The sequence below is a fragment of the Kwoniella dejecticola genome, chromosome 7 (genome assembly GCF_000512565.2).
Source record: "Kwoniella dejecticola CBS 10117 chromosome 7, complete sequence".
Classification (NCBI taxonomy): domain Eukaryota; kingdom Fungi; phylum Basidiomycota; class Tremellomycetes; order Tremellales; family Cryptococcaceae; genus Kwoniella; species Kwoniella dejecticola.
The window spans coordinates 1,393,434-1,409,825 of record NC_089307.1 but is presented as its reverse complement, the minus strand read 5'-3'; the positions used below and the strand labels follow the sequence as shown (position 1 = coordinate 1,409,825).

Below are 16,392 nucleotides of genomic sequence, written 5' to 3'. Positions count from 1 at the left end.
TGTTCTGCTTGTACAGTATGTACAGTACTGTGACTCAAGCTTACCATAAGTCGTTCATTCAGATCAGTCCAGGGTGTATACTATGATTTCATGCATGTGATATGTGATCTTCAGCTTAAATATGCGATCATTAGGTATACTCTTCGTTGTATGATCAGAATGTCCTGAGCGAGTATAGTAATAGTATGTATGTAGTAAGTAGGTAATATTACAAGGATTGGGATTGACCACCTCCCAAAATCCTTCTCAATGAGTGAATCCAATAACAAATAGAAAGGCCGAAACCGATACCTCTCCTACTTCTAATTCTGATTGATCTTGACGAAATCCTCACTGAGCCTTTCAACCTCTTTCCAAACGTGTCCATCATTCAACACATCTTTCAGGGGATACATATCCACACCTTGGCCATCCCTCATGGAATTTTCCGCATCCGGAGCTCCATCAGGTCCTTTCAGCGTCAAAGCAAAACAATCACCCGTGAATTCGTATAGCGTCCTGACTAATAACGGCTCGGCGATACCGTCTAATCTGGGTCTTTTGATGTGCGAGAACAGCTTGGACGGTTGAAGGTTCTGTCGATGTTTAGCGAGGATCGTATGTAAGAAAGCGGGTGGTGGATGGTATGAGGGGTCGTGTCGCGCAGACAAGGGTGTTAAGCCCCATTGAATCACTGGGATTCGCAATACGAACCGGATTGATCAGCTGACAATCGTTTGGGGATCGGGGAGCAGTTTGTGAGGTATGATATGACCCTTGAAAGCGAATCCGGATTCGGCCGCGCTATGGACATGAGAAGAGAAGGGAAATCACGCACTCGAATGCCCACAGAAGTCTAAAGAACTTTCACCGTTCTGAGTCTGATACCCACCGGTAGTAGCGAAGATCTTGGGTGCTTGTTGGTACGGCAATCCCAAAGCGTAAAATGAGAATCTCTGTGAATATGATGAACGAATAATCAACCGATACGGATTCATGATAGTGGTGACAATAGCGCGATGCAACTTACAAAAGTATCTTTGTCGCCGTAACTGAGGAACCCATACATGTCCGGATTAGTCATCATGTGGTTCGACAGATGAAGGATTGCCAAATTCAGACCGCTATTGCCACGTTTGTCGAATAACATTTGTCCAGCTTCAGCGGGCCAGTGTTCATCGGTGCATGTCTTGCCCACGATTCGGAAGATAGCGTTATCGGCTGCGAAGTTGATTTTCACCACAGACGACAGGTCAGCAACCACGGAGTATCTGCACATGAGGCGATCGGAACCCACGATGATCTTTGTTCAAATCAGCCCAGAATACACTTCCGCTTTGTTGGTATTCTATCGAATCGAACAACGTTCTAGGATCGACCAGAGGGATGTTATCCTGATGATAGCGAATCAGCTTCGGTTACCAAGATCTAAAATTATGCTCGTTCGACCACTCGTTCGGAATAGATCTAGACAGAGTGCAAACCCCGGCGATACTCACACTGTCCATGTATACGAACTCTGTGAAATTACTAGCCAAGAATGCCGAGTTCTTGATGAGCCAGCTCTTGCCATCGGGCGCTTTACCATTGACTTCCTTCAGCCTGATATCATATTCTTGAACCAACTTTGCTCGTTCATTCGCATCTTGCAATTCGTCCGGAAAATGATAAACCTCTATCGGAAGCGTGGTGCGAAGTATGTTACGTAGCATGTGCAAATTGATCTTCAACCTGGCAAGACTTTTCTGGATACCTCTTATCTCGTCAGCTTGTCTGTGTAGTAGAATTGATCATGCGTGTGTGTGAGGCTGACTCACACCTTCACCACCTGTTAAGATGATTCCTCGTCGATCTTCAAGCGGTATATCACGTTCCATCGAATCGTCCCAGACCAGCTTCCCACCTTCCCGCTCGACCGTCCGTAGGTAATCTATCATCTTAGATCTGTATCTCCTGATTTCGGTCGGACTGACTTTCTCCCATTGCTCGGGTTTACCATCATGGAAGAAATACGTATTCCTCGAGAACGTGTAAAAGGGACACTGGTGTCGATTTTGCAGCTCCATCTCCCACTGCCATAATGCCGGCTTCGCCAACAAGTGATTCAACCTCGCTTCAAGCGTTAGGGGGATTTTCAGATGCTCGGATAGACCTCCACTAGGCGGAGGAATGTGTTTTTGCGAGATATCCGTTTTGATATAGTTTGATTGGAAATACCCTTTCACCTCTTCGCGCCTGTAATGCAGTAATGGTAATGAGACCACCAGTAATATTGACAGAATTATAAATGCTTGGATAGGTCGAATGCGGAATCGCTTGCTTGATGAGGACATCGGGTAAGCCAGAGGAGAGGATTTGAGCAAGTATGATTGGGTCTGGGGCGAAGATGAGCGAGAGGAGCACGGGGAATAGGCTGTTGAGCTTTCGGAAGGAGGGGATGAGATGGGAAGTCGAACGTAAGCTGTTGGAGGGGTGAAAGGTATCATCTTGTGCGACTTGAATCGTTAATATTGATTGATGGTGATGGAGGGGGAACGCGTTGTGCCGTATGTGAGGTCGTGCAGCCGAGAAGAAAGGAGCGCGCCGTCGACAAAGGACGTGTGTTTAGTGGGGTCCTTTGATAAAGGCACACAGAAGCAAATATCTGTGTAGGCCCTTGGGTGTGTGTATATGTATGTACGTCCGTGTAGATCAAATGATGGTAGTGCTCAATCGGAGAATGGGGGAACAAGCTTCTTCAACAGTCCAGCGCTTTATACTGATTGATCTAAGCTGAAGCGAAAAACCTAAAGATTTTGATCATCAGCAACGAGGCATTGACCATTTGGAGGCATTGATGATCGTCCCGTACCTTGCTTGAGTCTCAGACTGGATTCGATCACTTCGAATGTATTATAGTGAGGGGTCATAAATCTCAGTTCGGACAGGTCCTGCCCTGATTCTGCTTGACTCATCGATAGCAAGTGAGACTTCCGCAGATCATCAGGTAGAGCGCGTATCCCTTCACGTATCATTACTCTTCTCGTTTGGATGGGGATTGTCAGCTTTCAATGCGATCTTCATTGACTTCATCACAGTTGGCGAGTGAGCATGGGCCGCAGAGGGGGTCTGTCGTGTAGCGGTAGCCATTGGAAGTCCGGCGGGATCGTGCCGGTAGCTGACCGTGCCGCCGACAGGCTCTTGACTTTGTTAATGACCATCTTTGCATAGTTCTCGTATATTGACGGAGGCTCGTGTCTGTGTATGATGAGAAATCAATCTGTATTTTGTATAAGTGGGATGAAACCGACTCGGTGCGAAACACTTGCTTCAACTTACCTATTTGAGGCATCTCCTAGTAAGGCATGTGAAACTTCAGGGTCCTTCTCGTCTTCCCCTTGTTTCCGTTTGAGTCATCTCGTAAAGATGAGTAAGTGGAGGTAGAATCATCACCGTCAGGAAAAGTCTCACACACACAGACAATCAATCCTAGCCATTCATCCGTAATCCTTGACGACGATAGCATGACATGTATGGCACAACTTTGCGTGGACATGTCATCGCATGGCAGGAAAGAATATGAGAACATGAAAAAGATTAAGAAGGAAGACAGCTTAGCTCAGGTCATGTAAGGTTAAACGAAAGCTAAAGGGCTAAAGGACGCTAAAAACCATCCCAAACTGCGGTTAGAAGATTAGTCTGAATTGATTGTTGATGATTACAGTGGTATTCAATGATTCCCATCAAACACACTCATACGATGCAAGGGCGATGATACCATTCCTTCACAGGCAACCATTCGCTAGTACAGTGGATCGCATTCCAGTCTGCTCCTTTTTTTCGACTCCAATGCCAATCAATCAAGCTGTCATTTCTAGCTCATCTTGAAACGTCTCAGGTCTGACCCTCACAGTCATTTCGATTATACCGAGTATTGTAGCGATAGTGTTCCACTTCCCGACTTTCCTTCTTCATGAGTATGCCCCCGCCGTTGGGAAAAGTGATCTCGGCTATATTTCACAAACCACGCTATCTTGCACTTCTCATCCTCATCCCTCTCGCTGCTTTACTGTATCGTCAATGGTCCGACTTCGACTCACACAGCCCACGGCCGATCAAGGTCACTGGAGGAACGACTCACAGTCCTTGGGAAGGCTTAGCGGAATTAGCGGAAGACGAGGATGAATTGGGAACTTGGTACCCTGGCGGAGTTGGAGATTGGCTGAGCTGGAAGCAGGACACGAGGAAGACACTGTTGATAACAGCAGGAGCTGGGCAGATAGGTGGGCAATCATATCTCGATCTCTAGCTTGACACCTATCGAAACATTAAAATGTGCTCAAGCTGATCTGACGCATAGGTCAATCACTGATCCCATCTCTGATTGATGATTATATCGTACATGTGATCGACATCGCTCCTCGACCAGCAACGTTCCCAGCTTCAGTCATATACCACAAAGACTCCATTCTCTCATCTTCACCAGCCCTATCAGACCTCTTCGCATCGAGCTCGTTCGACGGAGTCATACATCTCGCAGCCGTATCTTTGGAAGCATGGTGTGCGCCCAAGGAGAATGAATGTCACGAGGTCAACGTAGAGGGCACGAAACATCTACTCGATCAAATTGGCACCACCCTGAGCAAAAGCAGAAAGCGGATATGCAGTAGGGGAGTGAAGACCCCATGGATCATTATGGGATCCTCGATGGACGTGTATCCTCAAGAACAAGGAGTCAGCGAATTGAGCGGTAAAAACCCAGCCAACGCCTTGGGCAGGACGAAACTTGATGCCGAAACAGCGTTGCAAGACTTCATTAGCAGTACCTCAACAGAAGGGATCGTACACGGGATGATATTGCGATTCCCCGAGGTATACGGTTATCCACAACATCGATCTATTCCCCACGCTTTCATCCCCTCGTTACTCACCAATGCTCTGACCAGTCTGCCGATCCAGTATTCGTCTGATATACCTTCTCTCGACTTACTACATATCGACGACGCAATCAAAGGGATTCGCAAGGCTATATCCCGTATTGGGGATCCCGCGAAGTTCGGCGCAGAGAAGGATGGGGAAGTAGAAGAGTTCAATCTGGTGTATGGGAAGAGGTGGCAGACTCAAGATATAGTCGAGCTGCTTCGAACCGAAGCTCATTCCATGTCACCGCTTCGCGATATCGGATCAGCATCTTCGCCACAAATGCCGAATTTCTCGAATGAACGAGCGAAAGAGAAACTAGGTTGGGAACCCGAATTGTCTGCGCCGGTCGGATTAGGCTTAGCCCTCCAGACTCTATCAGAGGATATAGCTGAATACTCTAGGACTTGGCATCAGAACCACTGTTCCCCCACGGCCGACTTCCCAGCTGAGAATGGCCACCTGATCGATCATTTCGTCGAGGATGAGCGCAATAAGGAATTGACCAAGCTGGATGGCTGTACAGTGAACTTGGGATTCGATCATGATGGCTGGATCCACCATGTCAAGTGTGAAGATGGAAGACACTGCACAGCCGATGGAGAGAAGGTCACCGCGATGAACTGGAATCAAAGTGTTTTCATTGTTCACAAAGTATCAGGCGCCAACAAGAATGAGAGAACAGCGCGGGTCATCTTTGAGGAAGAAAAAGGCATGGGATATCTTGGATATCGGAGGGACGACCAGGATGAAGTTGGCTTAGAGCTATTCCCGAAGACATCTTTGGAAGGACAGATGGAGTTCGACGTAGAAGTAAGTCTCATTCAGCTGTCTCAGCGGATCTGGAGTCAGACATTCAGCAGTATGCTTATAGTTGTAAAGGTGAATAGACACGGGTCATTCCTTCGACTTCTGATACCAAACACCGGTAAACAGATACATGCTCTCTCCAATTCTACGGATTCTTCTACCTATTTCACCCTCGAACCTACTACGAAGTGGATCGACCCTCACTTCGACACGCGGATGAATATTCTCTGTTGTCCATCGGAAGGAGACTGGCCGTTATTATTGGACGACTACGAATCAGCGGATATACGATTCGGCTCTACCGGTCAGATCCCCTTCAACTCTTCTCGGCGATTGCATCTATGCGGTCAAGCGGAGAAAGCAGTAATGCACAACTTTGATCGACTCTCCGTGGCAAAACAAGCTGTCAACAAAGTGGAGAACGGCCAAGAAGCACATGTGTGGAAAGGCGATCACGGAGCCAACACGAAATCTCAACCCCATTCGTGGGCTCTGAAGGATTTGCCGGCATGTTATAACGACTGCAATTCACCTGCTATCTGTATACAGACTGGCGAATGTAAATGTGTCCAAGCAGATCATTGTCAACCGAAACGCGAGAATCCAATATTATCCCTCTACCCGATCGCCTCACCCGATTCGGATACGGGGAAAGGCAAGTCGCATCTCGGATCCCTTGCTGGATATTCCCCTATTCTGGTCAATGCGGTGAACAAGACAGATTGGAGGGATATCCTTCTGCCCGCAGCTAGGGAAGCTTTGCGAGTCAACCCGAATTTCATCAAAGTGCACGTCGCCGATGGGTATAAAGGGCAAGAAACGATAGAAGCTTCCTCATGCCATAATCTACAAACCAAACATTGTTTCTCGGCGGACTCGATCATGTACAAGGCTCTCAGGCATTTGCAAGTGCCGGCAGAAGAAGCTGAGTTGATCATCGTGCCGGTATACCAACAATGCAAGGGGACGGAATTTCTGCTACATGACGGTATGCATCATGCACTGGAGAGTATACCGGGTTCGAAGACTGGTGAAAAGACTATCGCGTTAGTTCTGACTCATGATTGGGGGATTTGCGTTGCTTTCGCTTGGTGAGTGAGCCCAATCCGAATGGAGTCAAGCATCGTACTTCCCAGCCTGACTGTACAGTACATACGCGAGCTATGAGCTGATAAAGTTCTGGAATGTAGGGAAATATGGTCCGCGAGGGAACAACCTCTGTATCCCGATTGGATCCTGAACAACGTGCTCGTTTGGTCAGTCATGGGAGATTACGATTCACCATGTTATCGACCTCATCAAGACGTAGTCATCCCCGCTCGGACATGTCAATCGATCAACTTGAAAGACCATTTCTCGGATATACGACAAGTCAAACCTGCTAGAGAGAGGGATCATCTCTTGACTTGGTCCGGAACTTATTGGGGTACAGGTAAATCCGATCGATTACGCTTGACCTGTGATCGAGGTGGAGCCGGCGAGAGGGAATTAGTGAAAGGAAAAGGACCGCAAAGCAGTTTTGAGAATTGGGATTATATGAATGATTTGAACAATGCTAGGTTCTGTCCGCAACCTAGAGGTATAGCCGGTATGTCAACGTCTTTCTTTACTTGTTCACCCTGATGAAACCAATCGTCGAGATCTCTATTGTTTTTGGCACGACGGAATCAGCATAGGCAGAATTGGCTGATGATTGAGGCATATGCCGGACAGGCTGGTCTCCACGAACAAACGATGCGATCTACGCAGGATGTATCCCCGTCTTAATCGCCGAAGGGTCGCATTACCCTTTCGTGAATTACCTTGACTGGTCCAAATTCTCAGTCCGTATCGCACCGACCGAGCTAGATCGGCTCGAACAGATCTTAGCTGCGATCCCACTGTGGAAGGTCGAGGAGATGCAAGCTAACTTAGTGGCTGTTCGAGAAGCCTTCATATATTCGACGGATGAACATCCGGAAGATGAGTTGGATAGAAGAGGTCCGATGTTCTTCGCGCTGCATGAGGCGGCGTTCAAAGTAAGGACTAGGTATCCTGTCGAAGAGGACTGAACAATGATCGAGAACAAGATGAACGATATGATGGAATTTGCGATTCCGATCACGAGTAAGACTCAGTACAGTAGATTGATTGCATCATGGCAGTGATATTGTTGTATACATAAGAATAGATAGATTGCCATATCATGCATACTGAATACTGCTTTATGTATCGCAGTACAGAACTACAGTACATTTGGTCTTTCTTTACAGGCGTGACTGAGCTACGCAAACCATCTTATCGCCACAATACAGTAATGTAGAATACGATACTCGTGTGCCTTGTTAGTTTTGTTCTGTTTTGTTTTTGTTTTTGTCTTTGTTTTTCTTTTCCAGATACTTGAAGCCTGTCTTTCCCAACGCATGTGATACAAGCTGCTCGCAACGACGAACAGACGCAAATTTGGTCCATCAGAGTTAGTCCGCTTGTTCCTTCTCTGGGGTTTTTGAGCTTTCAAGGGGTGTATGGATGGGCAAGATCGGTCCTCGTCCTATAGTATCAAATCATCACTGATAATCAGCTCAAGTGCATCGTTGTGAGTTACGTTTTACTCTGCTCTACATACTGTGCTGACACTCACTACTTGTACCTGAGATTACAGAGCCGCTTTTACTTAGAACGTCCAGATCGGAGAATGAAGAAGGCCAGTCATTGACACTGAAGTTGGTATTGGCATTCAGGTCTAAGCCGGGGGATCCGGCTGGACGAATTGCAGAGGCTGAAATCAAGCTTGATGGTGCAGTTGGGGAGATCATTGGACTTGGCTGTAATCTACCGTTCATATGATCCCATAATTAGTACGTCGGAGTCTGTGCAGTGAAGATCGCTAAGCGAGGATGGACTTACTTGGTACCGTCGACTTCTGGGGAAGACAGACGGCGGCTGCACAGACATATGAAGTGATCAGCCCTGCAAGCGGGAGACAACATGTGGGATGAGGTTAAAAGGCGTTTGGAAGACACACTGTAATTCGCCTAGTCCAGCTCTGAAGTTCCTCCTAGGGATAAAATCAGAGCCATATTAGTCACCATACGCAGATATGCCCACCTCTGCAGATTGCTCATGACATGGCTTCGCGGGATCGGATGATTGACTCACTCGTAAGTAGGAGCAATCTTATTATCCGTATCAACACCAATTCCGGCCTCACCGATCCCACCCAAATTATCAGCTAACCTATTAGTGATCTGATCCAAGCTGCTCAGGGTATTTCCAGGCGTGATAGCGTGCTCTGGCTCGTGTGTTCCATTCTTCAAATAAGCTCCACGTCCTCCGCCCCTGATGGCCTTGGCCGTCAGTGCATTAGCCGCAGTGATCGGTCGACCACCGGCGTCGCCGCTGCCACCTCCTCCGGGTCCAGCTCCGGTAGCTGAAGATGAAGGTAAAGTCGATTTTCTGCCAATGCCAATAGAGCGAATGGGTCTGGTTGCAGGAGTATTTTGAGGTGTATCTCCTGGTCCCCTACCGATTATGGTTCCTCGTGACATTGACATTGAAGAAGGGGCAATGATTGACGATTTTTGAGCTGGGATTGCATGCGACTGATTCTCATCGGTCTTCACGGCGCTCGGGAGGATTCTGTTGATTTTGGGAGGAGTGATCGAGGTCATCTTCTCTTGTTTGGGATGTTAATTAGTAAGGGTGAGATGAGCTGATGAAAATAAGTTAAGTGGCGATACTAGTGCACTTCGGCGAAATTGGAAAAAGTTAGTGCACATATGAAGCTATGGCCCCTACTCGATGTATATAGTATATTTGTGCTCAAGCGCACATGGCGCATAGTTGGTTTCGGGTCGTTCTTGAAGATCAAAGGAGGTCGCATTGACGCAGCTGAGACCGAGAATGAGTTGATTCCTGTCAATCAGTCACAAAGGATGATACATTATTCATAATCCACGCCAGCCTCAACATGAAGTTGAATTAGCAGGAAGGCGCTTCTGGCTACGAACTTCGCCACTGGAGTTTTCGGTGTATTGTTAGTGAAGTACACGTGTCTGTGCGATAGAGACTTCGATGTTTGCAATCAAGTATGCCTAGAACTCCTGAGTGGATCAACCTTATACGCTAGATGTATCCCCGAGTCAAATCATCTCGATCATGAGAAGGCCTGGGATTGACCGTCTTATCAGCTAGTTAGGGGGACAGCGGCTGCCGCGGTCAGGCCAAATCCGTCTGGGACGATCAATCAGCTGCAGCACCGCATCGCCACGCATCTTGGTCGCTCACTGCAGTCATGGTGAAACGCTCATGTGGCTACGTTGCAATAGAAAGCTCTCAACGCACTTTGTTTTGACAGGCTATGATATATCCCTATGAGAAAAAGCAGTGTTTTGCCGTTTGTTTGAGGCTCAAAGCTTCAAGTAGGGTCATAGCTAGATGGACACCTTTTTGGGAAAGTGAGGGCGCAAACAGTATCCTCGAGTCGAGTCATCGCTGCCTTTCTTCCCATTTCGATCTTGTAACCATTCTTATACTCTGCCACCGATACTTCGTCTGCCAACCTCGTCGAACTTGCTGCAAGCAGTATGACCTGCGGATCAAAGCACAACCTCAATCTCAGTCCCAAGGACAGCGGTGATCGTCGATTTGCTACACCAGAGGACCTCCCTCACGAGATGCTGTGAGTCGATGATTCTCTCGTCAGCTTCGAGTCCAAGAGTACAGTAAGAAGAGTAACTTATGACTGACCTGGCGTATCCCGCAGAGAGAAGATCATCTTCCAGCTAGCGCACCCATACGACCATCTGTCATTCGCGAAATGCTGCTCGACAGTCTATCGAGCATATACCGCGAGAACTTACAGATTATTATGTTTCAAGCAGGAATTTACCCGATCAATCAAAGATGCCAAAGTCATTAGTTGGCATCATCTCTTTTGGAGTGTGCTGGGTCACGCAGATACGTGTGATAAGGTATATTGCAGGCAGTTCGCTATACCTGGTAAGGATATTTTTGGAACATGAACGGTGCTAGCGGTGATATAATGGACTGATTGGTTGTATATCGTTTGACGGTCAGCGAAGAACAGTCAGATCGATCTCGCCCAACTGCTTGAAGTTGGGGAGTCGTCTTTCCCGTGAGTACTCCGAGCATCTGCAACTCCAAAGTCTGCCCCTTGACGATACATCACGTAAGAAGTCATCGTATAGCGTTGAGCTGACGAGAGCTGATGATCGTTGTATGCTGCATATTGCAACTTTGCAGTCCTAAAACAACGCCTCGGGTTCTCTATGTCCACTTGAAACAATTAGCGAAGAAGGATTTACGAGAAATCCTGCATACACCTTATCTATCCGTGCCGCTCGGTTCGAAGATGCTGGATTACTTGTGTAAGGGCTTGGAAGATACCAGGTCCTTGATCACTTTTTGGAAGGACGAGATTCGACAGATCAACGGGAGTCTTGTTTCTCATCCTCCCTTGGGACGGGCCCTTCGTTGTCAGCCACCAGATACGACTTTAACCTTAGATCTGGAGATTGAGCTTGTATCGCAAGACACTGCCACAGGCGCTGCGTCCAATACTTGTATCGAGTTTGAGAATAAGGTTGGGATCACGGTTTTCGAAGTGATGCAACATCTACATCAATGGTAAGTAATTCTCAACCGATATGGACTCATCCCGTACTACCGCTAAGAGAAAGGAAGAACATACAACGAAACGACAAGATGACAGGGCGTGATGTGAAGTGGTGTATAGTTTAACAAGACTGATGTTTCTGGTCTTCAGCCTCGACAACAATCTGCCAAAGAAGCTGAGAGAAGAGTATCCGAAACACCTTCAAAAGACTAAGACGTGGTTCGATCATTTGAAATTGGCTGATAAGCCTCAAAAGTCAGTCCAATACTACCCATCTCGACGACCGATGTCGCGTAATATCATTGCCATGTACAGTACAGTAGCTGATCTGACGGTGTCATTTCCGAGACAGGTCAAGAGTCGTGATTACTATCGAGAAAGTGGATCTCACAAGGTCCGCTGATGGCGAAGACCTAGTCCTGAAATTGTATTTACGAAGAACTACCTTTTGAGAATGGAAACGCTACACAGCCGGAGGAAGGCACGAGGGAAGCGCAATTAAGGACAGTTATAAGATCAATATTATGTGGATCGATCGAGATTCTCAACATATCTCGATATAGGCAGAACATCTATTTACACGAGACTCTCACTAACTTATCATATTTCCGTGCGTATGCAAGTCGCTTATCAATGTGCATTCCGATTAGGCTTCTCATGCTTTGCATGTCGTGACTTTGCTTTATGATCGATTGCTTGTACAATAAAGTTGTATGTATCGTATATTCGATGCTTACGACATTATAACAGTACATCACTTCTACACTTCCTGTACTCCTTCCTTCCCCTTAAAACAGGTTTCACGTTTCCATCCTTCGGTTCTATCCACTTCCTACATATTGATTGATCGATCGTTACCACGAGAAAGCCACCCCAAATCCCCAAAAACGAATCGAGTAATTACAAGGTAAGAAGTGTAAGCGTAAGTAGAGTGGATCAACCACAACTGCGTCTTTCATGACGATCAGGGCCAGGGCCAGGACTACAGCTCCATCTCCATGGCCATACCATTCCAGCCCTCCGCTTCACCTTCACCAGGCGATCCATTCCTCTTCACAGGTTCCGCCGAGGACGATTTACCTCTGACGTTCGACCAATCATTCTCCACATCATCTTCATCCTCTTCTTCAGGTAGATCCGCTGCACCCGACCTCACAGAAGAAGAGGGTACAGCCGTGCTGTGTACATTTCCAAAGATCCCACTTCCTACCAGACGTGTGCCCCTACTTGGGATCGGGGACATGCCCAATGACGAAGGCGTTCCAGAATGGAAGTTCAATCCGGACATATCGGGTAAAGATCCTATCGAATGCGGCGTTCCAGGCATATGATTTCCGTTGACCCCATTAGAAAGTCGTCGATCTTGACTTATTCCCATCGGTTTACTTGTTCTTGGTGAGCCCACTCCGACTCCGTTGCTATTGCCATTGACGTGTCCATTGGTACTTATACTGCCATTCCTTATTCCCAAGCCATTCTGATTAGCGGAGATGATAGGTTCTCCTGCTCCCATCGAAGAAGTGGTTGAGTCTGAACCGGGCGATGACTTCCTGTCTTTCCCGTTCGGTCGCTCGGCTAGTGTGCCTAGACTCATGGGTTCACGCAGCGAGGATGGTGTGAGGGGAGCGATGACGGAGCTGGGAGGTGATCGGAGGATGGATGGATCTCGCATTGCCCGAGAGGATGAACGCGGTCGGCCAGCCGCTTTGCCTTCTAAAATAGCTGGCCAGAGTGATTTGTCGTTCGGCAGAGATCTGCCTGGATTCTGCGTAGGGTCGAGATGGGCCAAGATCGCGGCAGCCTACAGAATATTTGTGGTATCAGCTTCGTTGCACCGGCTGGATCAGAAAGGTAGATGAGCGAGACTGACTTCGAGCATTTGCACTTGTTGATGTTTGCTCATACTCAAAGCTGTGGGCTCCTTCCAGTGCGGACTATGTTCCCAACGATGTTTGACCAGGCAGGAGGGATGTCGATATTCCTGTGCAGGAAGAAAGTATTGAGGGTCAGGATTTATGGCTTTCGGTATCACAGAAATGCGGTTGACATACCTTTTTGCAAGTTTCGCACTTGAACACCATGCCCTTCCTTCTGCCTTTAACACCACCACTGCCAGTCCCTATAGCCAACTTCGATATTTCCCCATCCTCATCTTCGTCCATCTCAATATCCGCGCTCCCACTCCTATCGCTCCCTTCCTTGATCTCGCCATCGTCTTCCTCGTCACCATCAAACTCCATATCTAGCTCTATATCGTCACCAACATGGACATGATCGACGGGATGCGGCATATGACTTCGTGCTGGTAAAGAAGCGGGAACAGCTGACGCTGTGCGACTTGTGACTGAGGGAGCGGATGGTCGTCGATCGGTTTTAGCAAAGTCAAATAGCTGGGGAGCGCCTGATCCACTTATGGTCGGACGGCGATTCGGGATTGGTCGAGAATCGTTATACGATCCACTGCGTCTGTAAGTAAGATAGGGACCATTCAGTAACATCTTTCGGATCCGATGTGACAGAAAATCACTCACATCTCCTTACCCATTCCACCTAATCCCAAACCCCCTTCTGCAGCGCCGGTCAAGCCCAATTTACCCCGACCCAGCACACCCGTGGTCGAGCTACTCATTCTCCTTGCTTTCGGAGCAGACCCATTCCCATTCCCATTCTCCTTTCTCTCCGCTCCGTTCCCATTGCCGTTTCCGTTTCCATTGACCACGGGCGGTCTCGATGCTGATAGGAAAGAGGTGGTATGAGCTGGTACAGAGGATGGGACTGCGTTCGTGGTCGATTTGGAGGCTGGCATCGGGGGTCTAGATGACGTGGGCGCACTGCCTGATAGGGAAAGCAGATCTACATCGCAAGTCAGTAACCTTTTAGAGTATCGATGACTTCCGGGGAGAACTCACCGAAAGCATGGGCATGCATATCACCGTCGTCTTTACCGTGTTCACAAGGAGGAAGGAATGAAGGATGTAGCAAGTCGTTCTTGCCCATCTGCATCTGGGAGATGGAAGGGGATTCGGCAGGTAGTGATTTGGGCGATAATAGTCCTCCTCCAGGCAAAGAAGCCGGCTGTATATTCGATATTCCCAATATCCAGAGCAGGATTGAAATTTCGCGAAACGTATGAATGGATGAAAATGAAGAGCGAAGGAATCCCAAAAAAAGTTGGAATGGGAGGACGGGAGTTGTTTCGGTGAAAGGAGTGATTGGGTGAAGGGTGCGAGCGAGTTTGAAATTTCCAACAAAGGCGTTGTCGGTGTCGGCGTCGAAGACGAATTGAAATTGTGATGGATTGATTGTTCGAGGCGCACACAATGATGGGTGAAGAATTAAGATGTACACAAATACACAGTCAGCACACATACACACAATGAAATAGCACCATCAATCATCATCTCGAACAATAGGAGATATAACGTCCTTCGGGTACGTGCGGACAGGGTGCATGTCGGACTTTTTTGGTATCTGGAAGTCTCGCAGCGAGATGAACGATGAACACATACCTCAGCCAAGGGAGTCTCGTGGGCAGGAGGAGAACGCCATTGTTCGAATGTCGTCGAGGAGGTAGAAGCAGTTGTAGGAGGTGTAGGAACAGCCATGATGACACGGCTTGAAGCTAGGAAACGAGTAATTTCTGAATAAATAGATCAATCAGCACGAGATTATCCTCCTTTCCCCGGGCTATTTTACCCGTTACGCATTTCCCCCAACTCACCTTGTCTTGCTTACAAACTCCAATACGATGCAGAGGAATATGTATGATTGCGATAGAGGTCGTCTAGATACGTCGGACGAGTTACAAGTATGATGAATGGACTCGGACAGGTGTAGAGTAATTGCAGTCAGTCAGCATACAGAAAGTCAGGGCTCAAGGAGGATTCGTTCGAAAGGGAAATGCATGGAAATATATTTCGAGATATTTCAAAAAAAAGTCCTTGTGCCATGCTTTGCTTGCTTGCTGACTGAATAGGATTAACGTGATGCCGTAACGGACCTACAAAGTAAAAAGTCGGGATTTTGCCGATTACTTCTGCTTTTGCGGTTTCCCCACGCTCTAAGCATAAGACCACAATTCTAGCCAGGGCTCGCTCTCGTTCATGCATTCATGCGATGTCGTCCCTGAAACTACTCCCAAATCACGAGGTGTCCGCGCCGGCCAAACACAACGGCTCATATAGTGGTGAGTAGCTGAAAGCATTGATATGTATATATATCGAATTGATGTGAAGCCTATCGACTACCCATGCATGTCTCTGTTCTGATTGTGTAGCGTGCCCATAAGCGCAGAGGTGCAGGTGCAATGGTCATCATTTCGGAGTCAAGTAGAAAAGCTGGCACGAGGTGTAGTCAATTCGATAACGTGATCTCAGCAACAACACGCTAATGCGCATTCCTTCCTCATGTTTATCGTGAATAGCTAAGGTAGCACAAGCACGTGAACGAATGCACATTCGAAATGCCCAATCGAAATGAAAGGCCTCATGATGATGAAAAAATCCTCGGAGCAATCAGTATTTTCTCATATACAGTACAACGCAAAGGCGACAAGAAGCCAACCGGCCATCACGCTGTTTTCTCTCTTGTTCCATTGATCTGATCCAGGACTGGCCTCACAAAGACAGAAAGACGTCGCACGTCATGAAAGTGCATAAATAACGCCTTTGGACGATCATTTTTTGCTTGACCTCTCTGAAGAAAAAGTATTTATACAAGCGGGAACGGTCCGACCGGTTCATGGGAATTCGCGCCGTAAGATACCGGCCAATCTTGTAAGCCGATAAGAAGAAAGGCAAAATAAAAAGCTTTTCTAACTCTGGCTAGTTTCGATCCAGCGACCTCAAGGTTATATTTTTTGTCATACCCTGCTGAAAGCGTGTACGCAGGGAAAATGGTCTCTCATTCTTAAGCGAATTATGAGCCTTGCGCTCTATCCTCTGAGCTACAGAGTTCGAGGACGATCACCTCTTTTTGCACCGTATACTATATGAATTAGTGAATCGAGTCGCATTTAGCGAGCGCCGCTTGCAGACTCCGAGAATTCGCGGTAGTGTTTGTGCAAAAAAGTGAACAGGTTCGACCAA

The 16,392-nt window shown here is 47.5% G+C and overlaps 5 protein-coding genes across 5 annotated transcripts; 2 read left to right on the top strand and 3 right to left on the bottom strand.

Moving 5' to 3' along the window:
• Positions 1-302: 302 nt before the first annotated feature.
• I303_106154 (uncharacterized protein) lies at positions 303-2,465 on the bottom strand (the record flags this gene model as incomplete). The annotated part of the gene is made up of 6 exons (XM_018409456.1): positions 303-673; positions 818-935; positions 1,010-1,200; positions 1,277-1,373; positions 1,479-1,724; positions 1,797-2,465. The coding sequence occupies 6 exons, from the start codon at positions 2,463-2,465 to the stop codon at positions 303-305; spliced, it is 1,692 nt and encodes a 563-aa protein (XP_018261729.1).
• A 1,472-nt stretch (positions 2,466-3,937) lies between these two features.
• On the top strand, positions 3,938-7,739 carry I303_106153 (uncharacterized protein; the record flags this gene model as incomplete). The annotated part of the gene is made up of 5 exons (XM_018409455.1): positions 3,938-4,241; positions 4,319-5,691; positions 5,761-6,779; positions 6,879-7,276; positions 7,402-7,739. The coding sequence occupies 5 exons, from the start codon at positions 3,938-3,940 to the stop codon at positions 7,737-7,739; spliced, it is 3,432 nt and encodes a 1,143-aa protein (XP_018261728.1).
• Positions 7,740-8,144: 405 nt separating this feature from the next.
• Positions 8,145-9,338, bottom strand: I303_106152 (uncharacterized protein; the record flags this gene model as incomplete). The annotated part of the gene is made up of 5 exons (XM_018409454.1): positions 8,145-8,218; positions 8,309-8,499; positions 8,575-8,610; positions 8,693-8,725; positions 8,827-9,338. 5 exons carry the CDS (start codon positions 9,336-9,338, stop codon positions 8,145-8,147), a joined length of 846 nt encoding a protein of 281 aa, XP_018261727.1.
• Positions 9,339-10,253: 915 nt separating this feature from the next.
• Positions 10,254-11,757, top strand: I303_106151 (uncharacterized protein; the record flags this gene model as incomplete). The annotated part of the gene is made up of 6 exons (XM_018409453.1): positions 10,254-10,348; positions 10,433-10,668; positions 10,747-10,804; positions 10,933-11,316; positions 11,456-11,560; positions 11,658-11,757. The coding sequence occupies 6 exons, from the start codon at positions 10,254-10,256 to the stop codon at positions 11,755-11,757; spliced, it is 978 nt and encodes a 325-aa protein (XP_018261726.1).
• A 530-nt stretch (positions 11,758-12,287) lies between these two features.
• On the bottom strand, positions 12,288-14,910 carry I303_106150 (uncharacterized protein; the record flags this gene model as incomplete). The annotated part of the gene is made up of 6 exons (XM_065969319.1): positions 12,288-13,106; positions 13,176-13,286; positions 13,357-13,771; positions 13,837-14,158; positions 14,215-14,380; positions 14,815-14,910. 6 exons carry the CDS (start codon positions 14,908-14,910, stop codon positions 12,288-12,290), a joined length of 1,929 nt encoding a protein of 642 aa, XP_065825391.1.
• Positions 14,911-16,392: the final 1,482 nt, after the last annotated feature.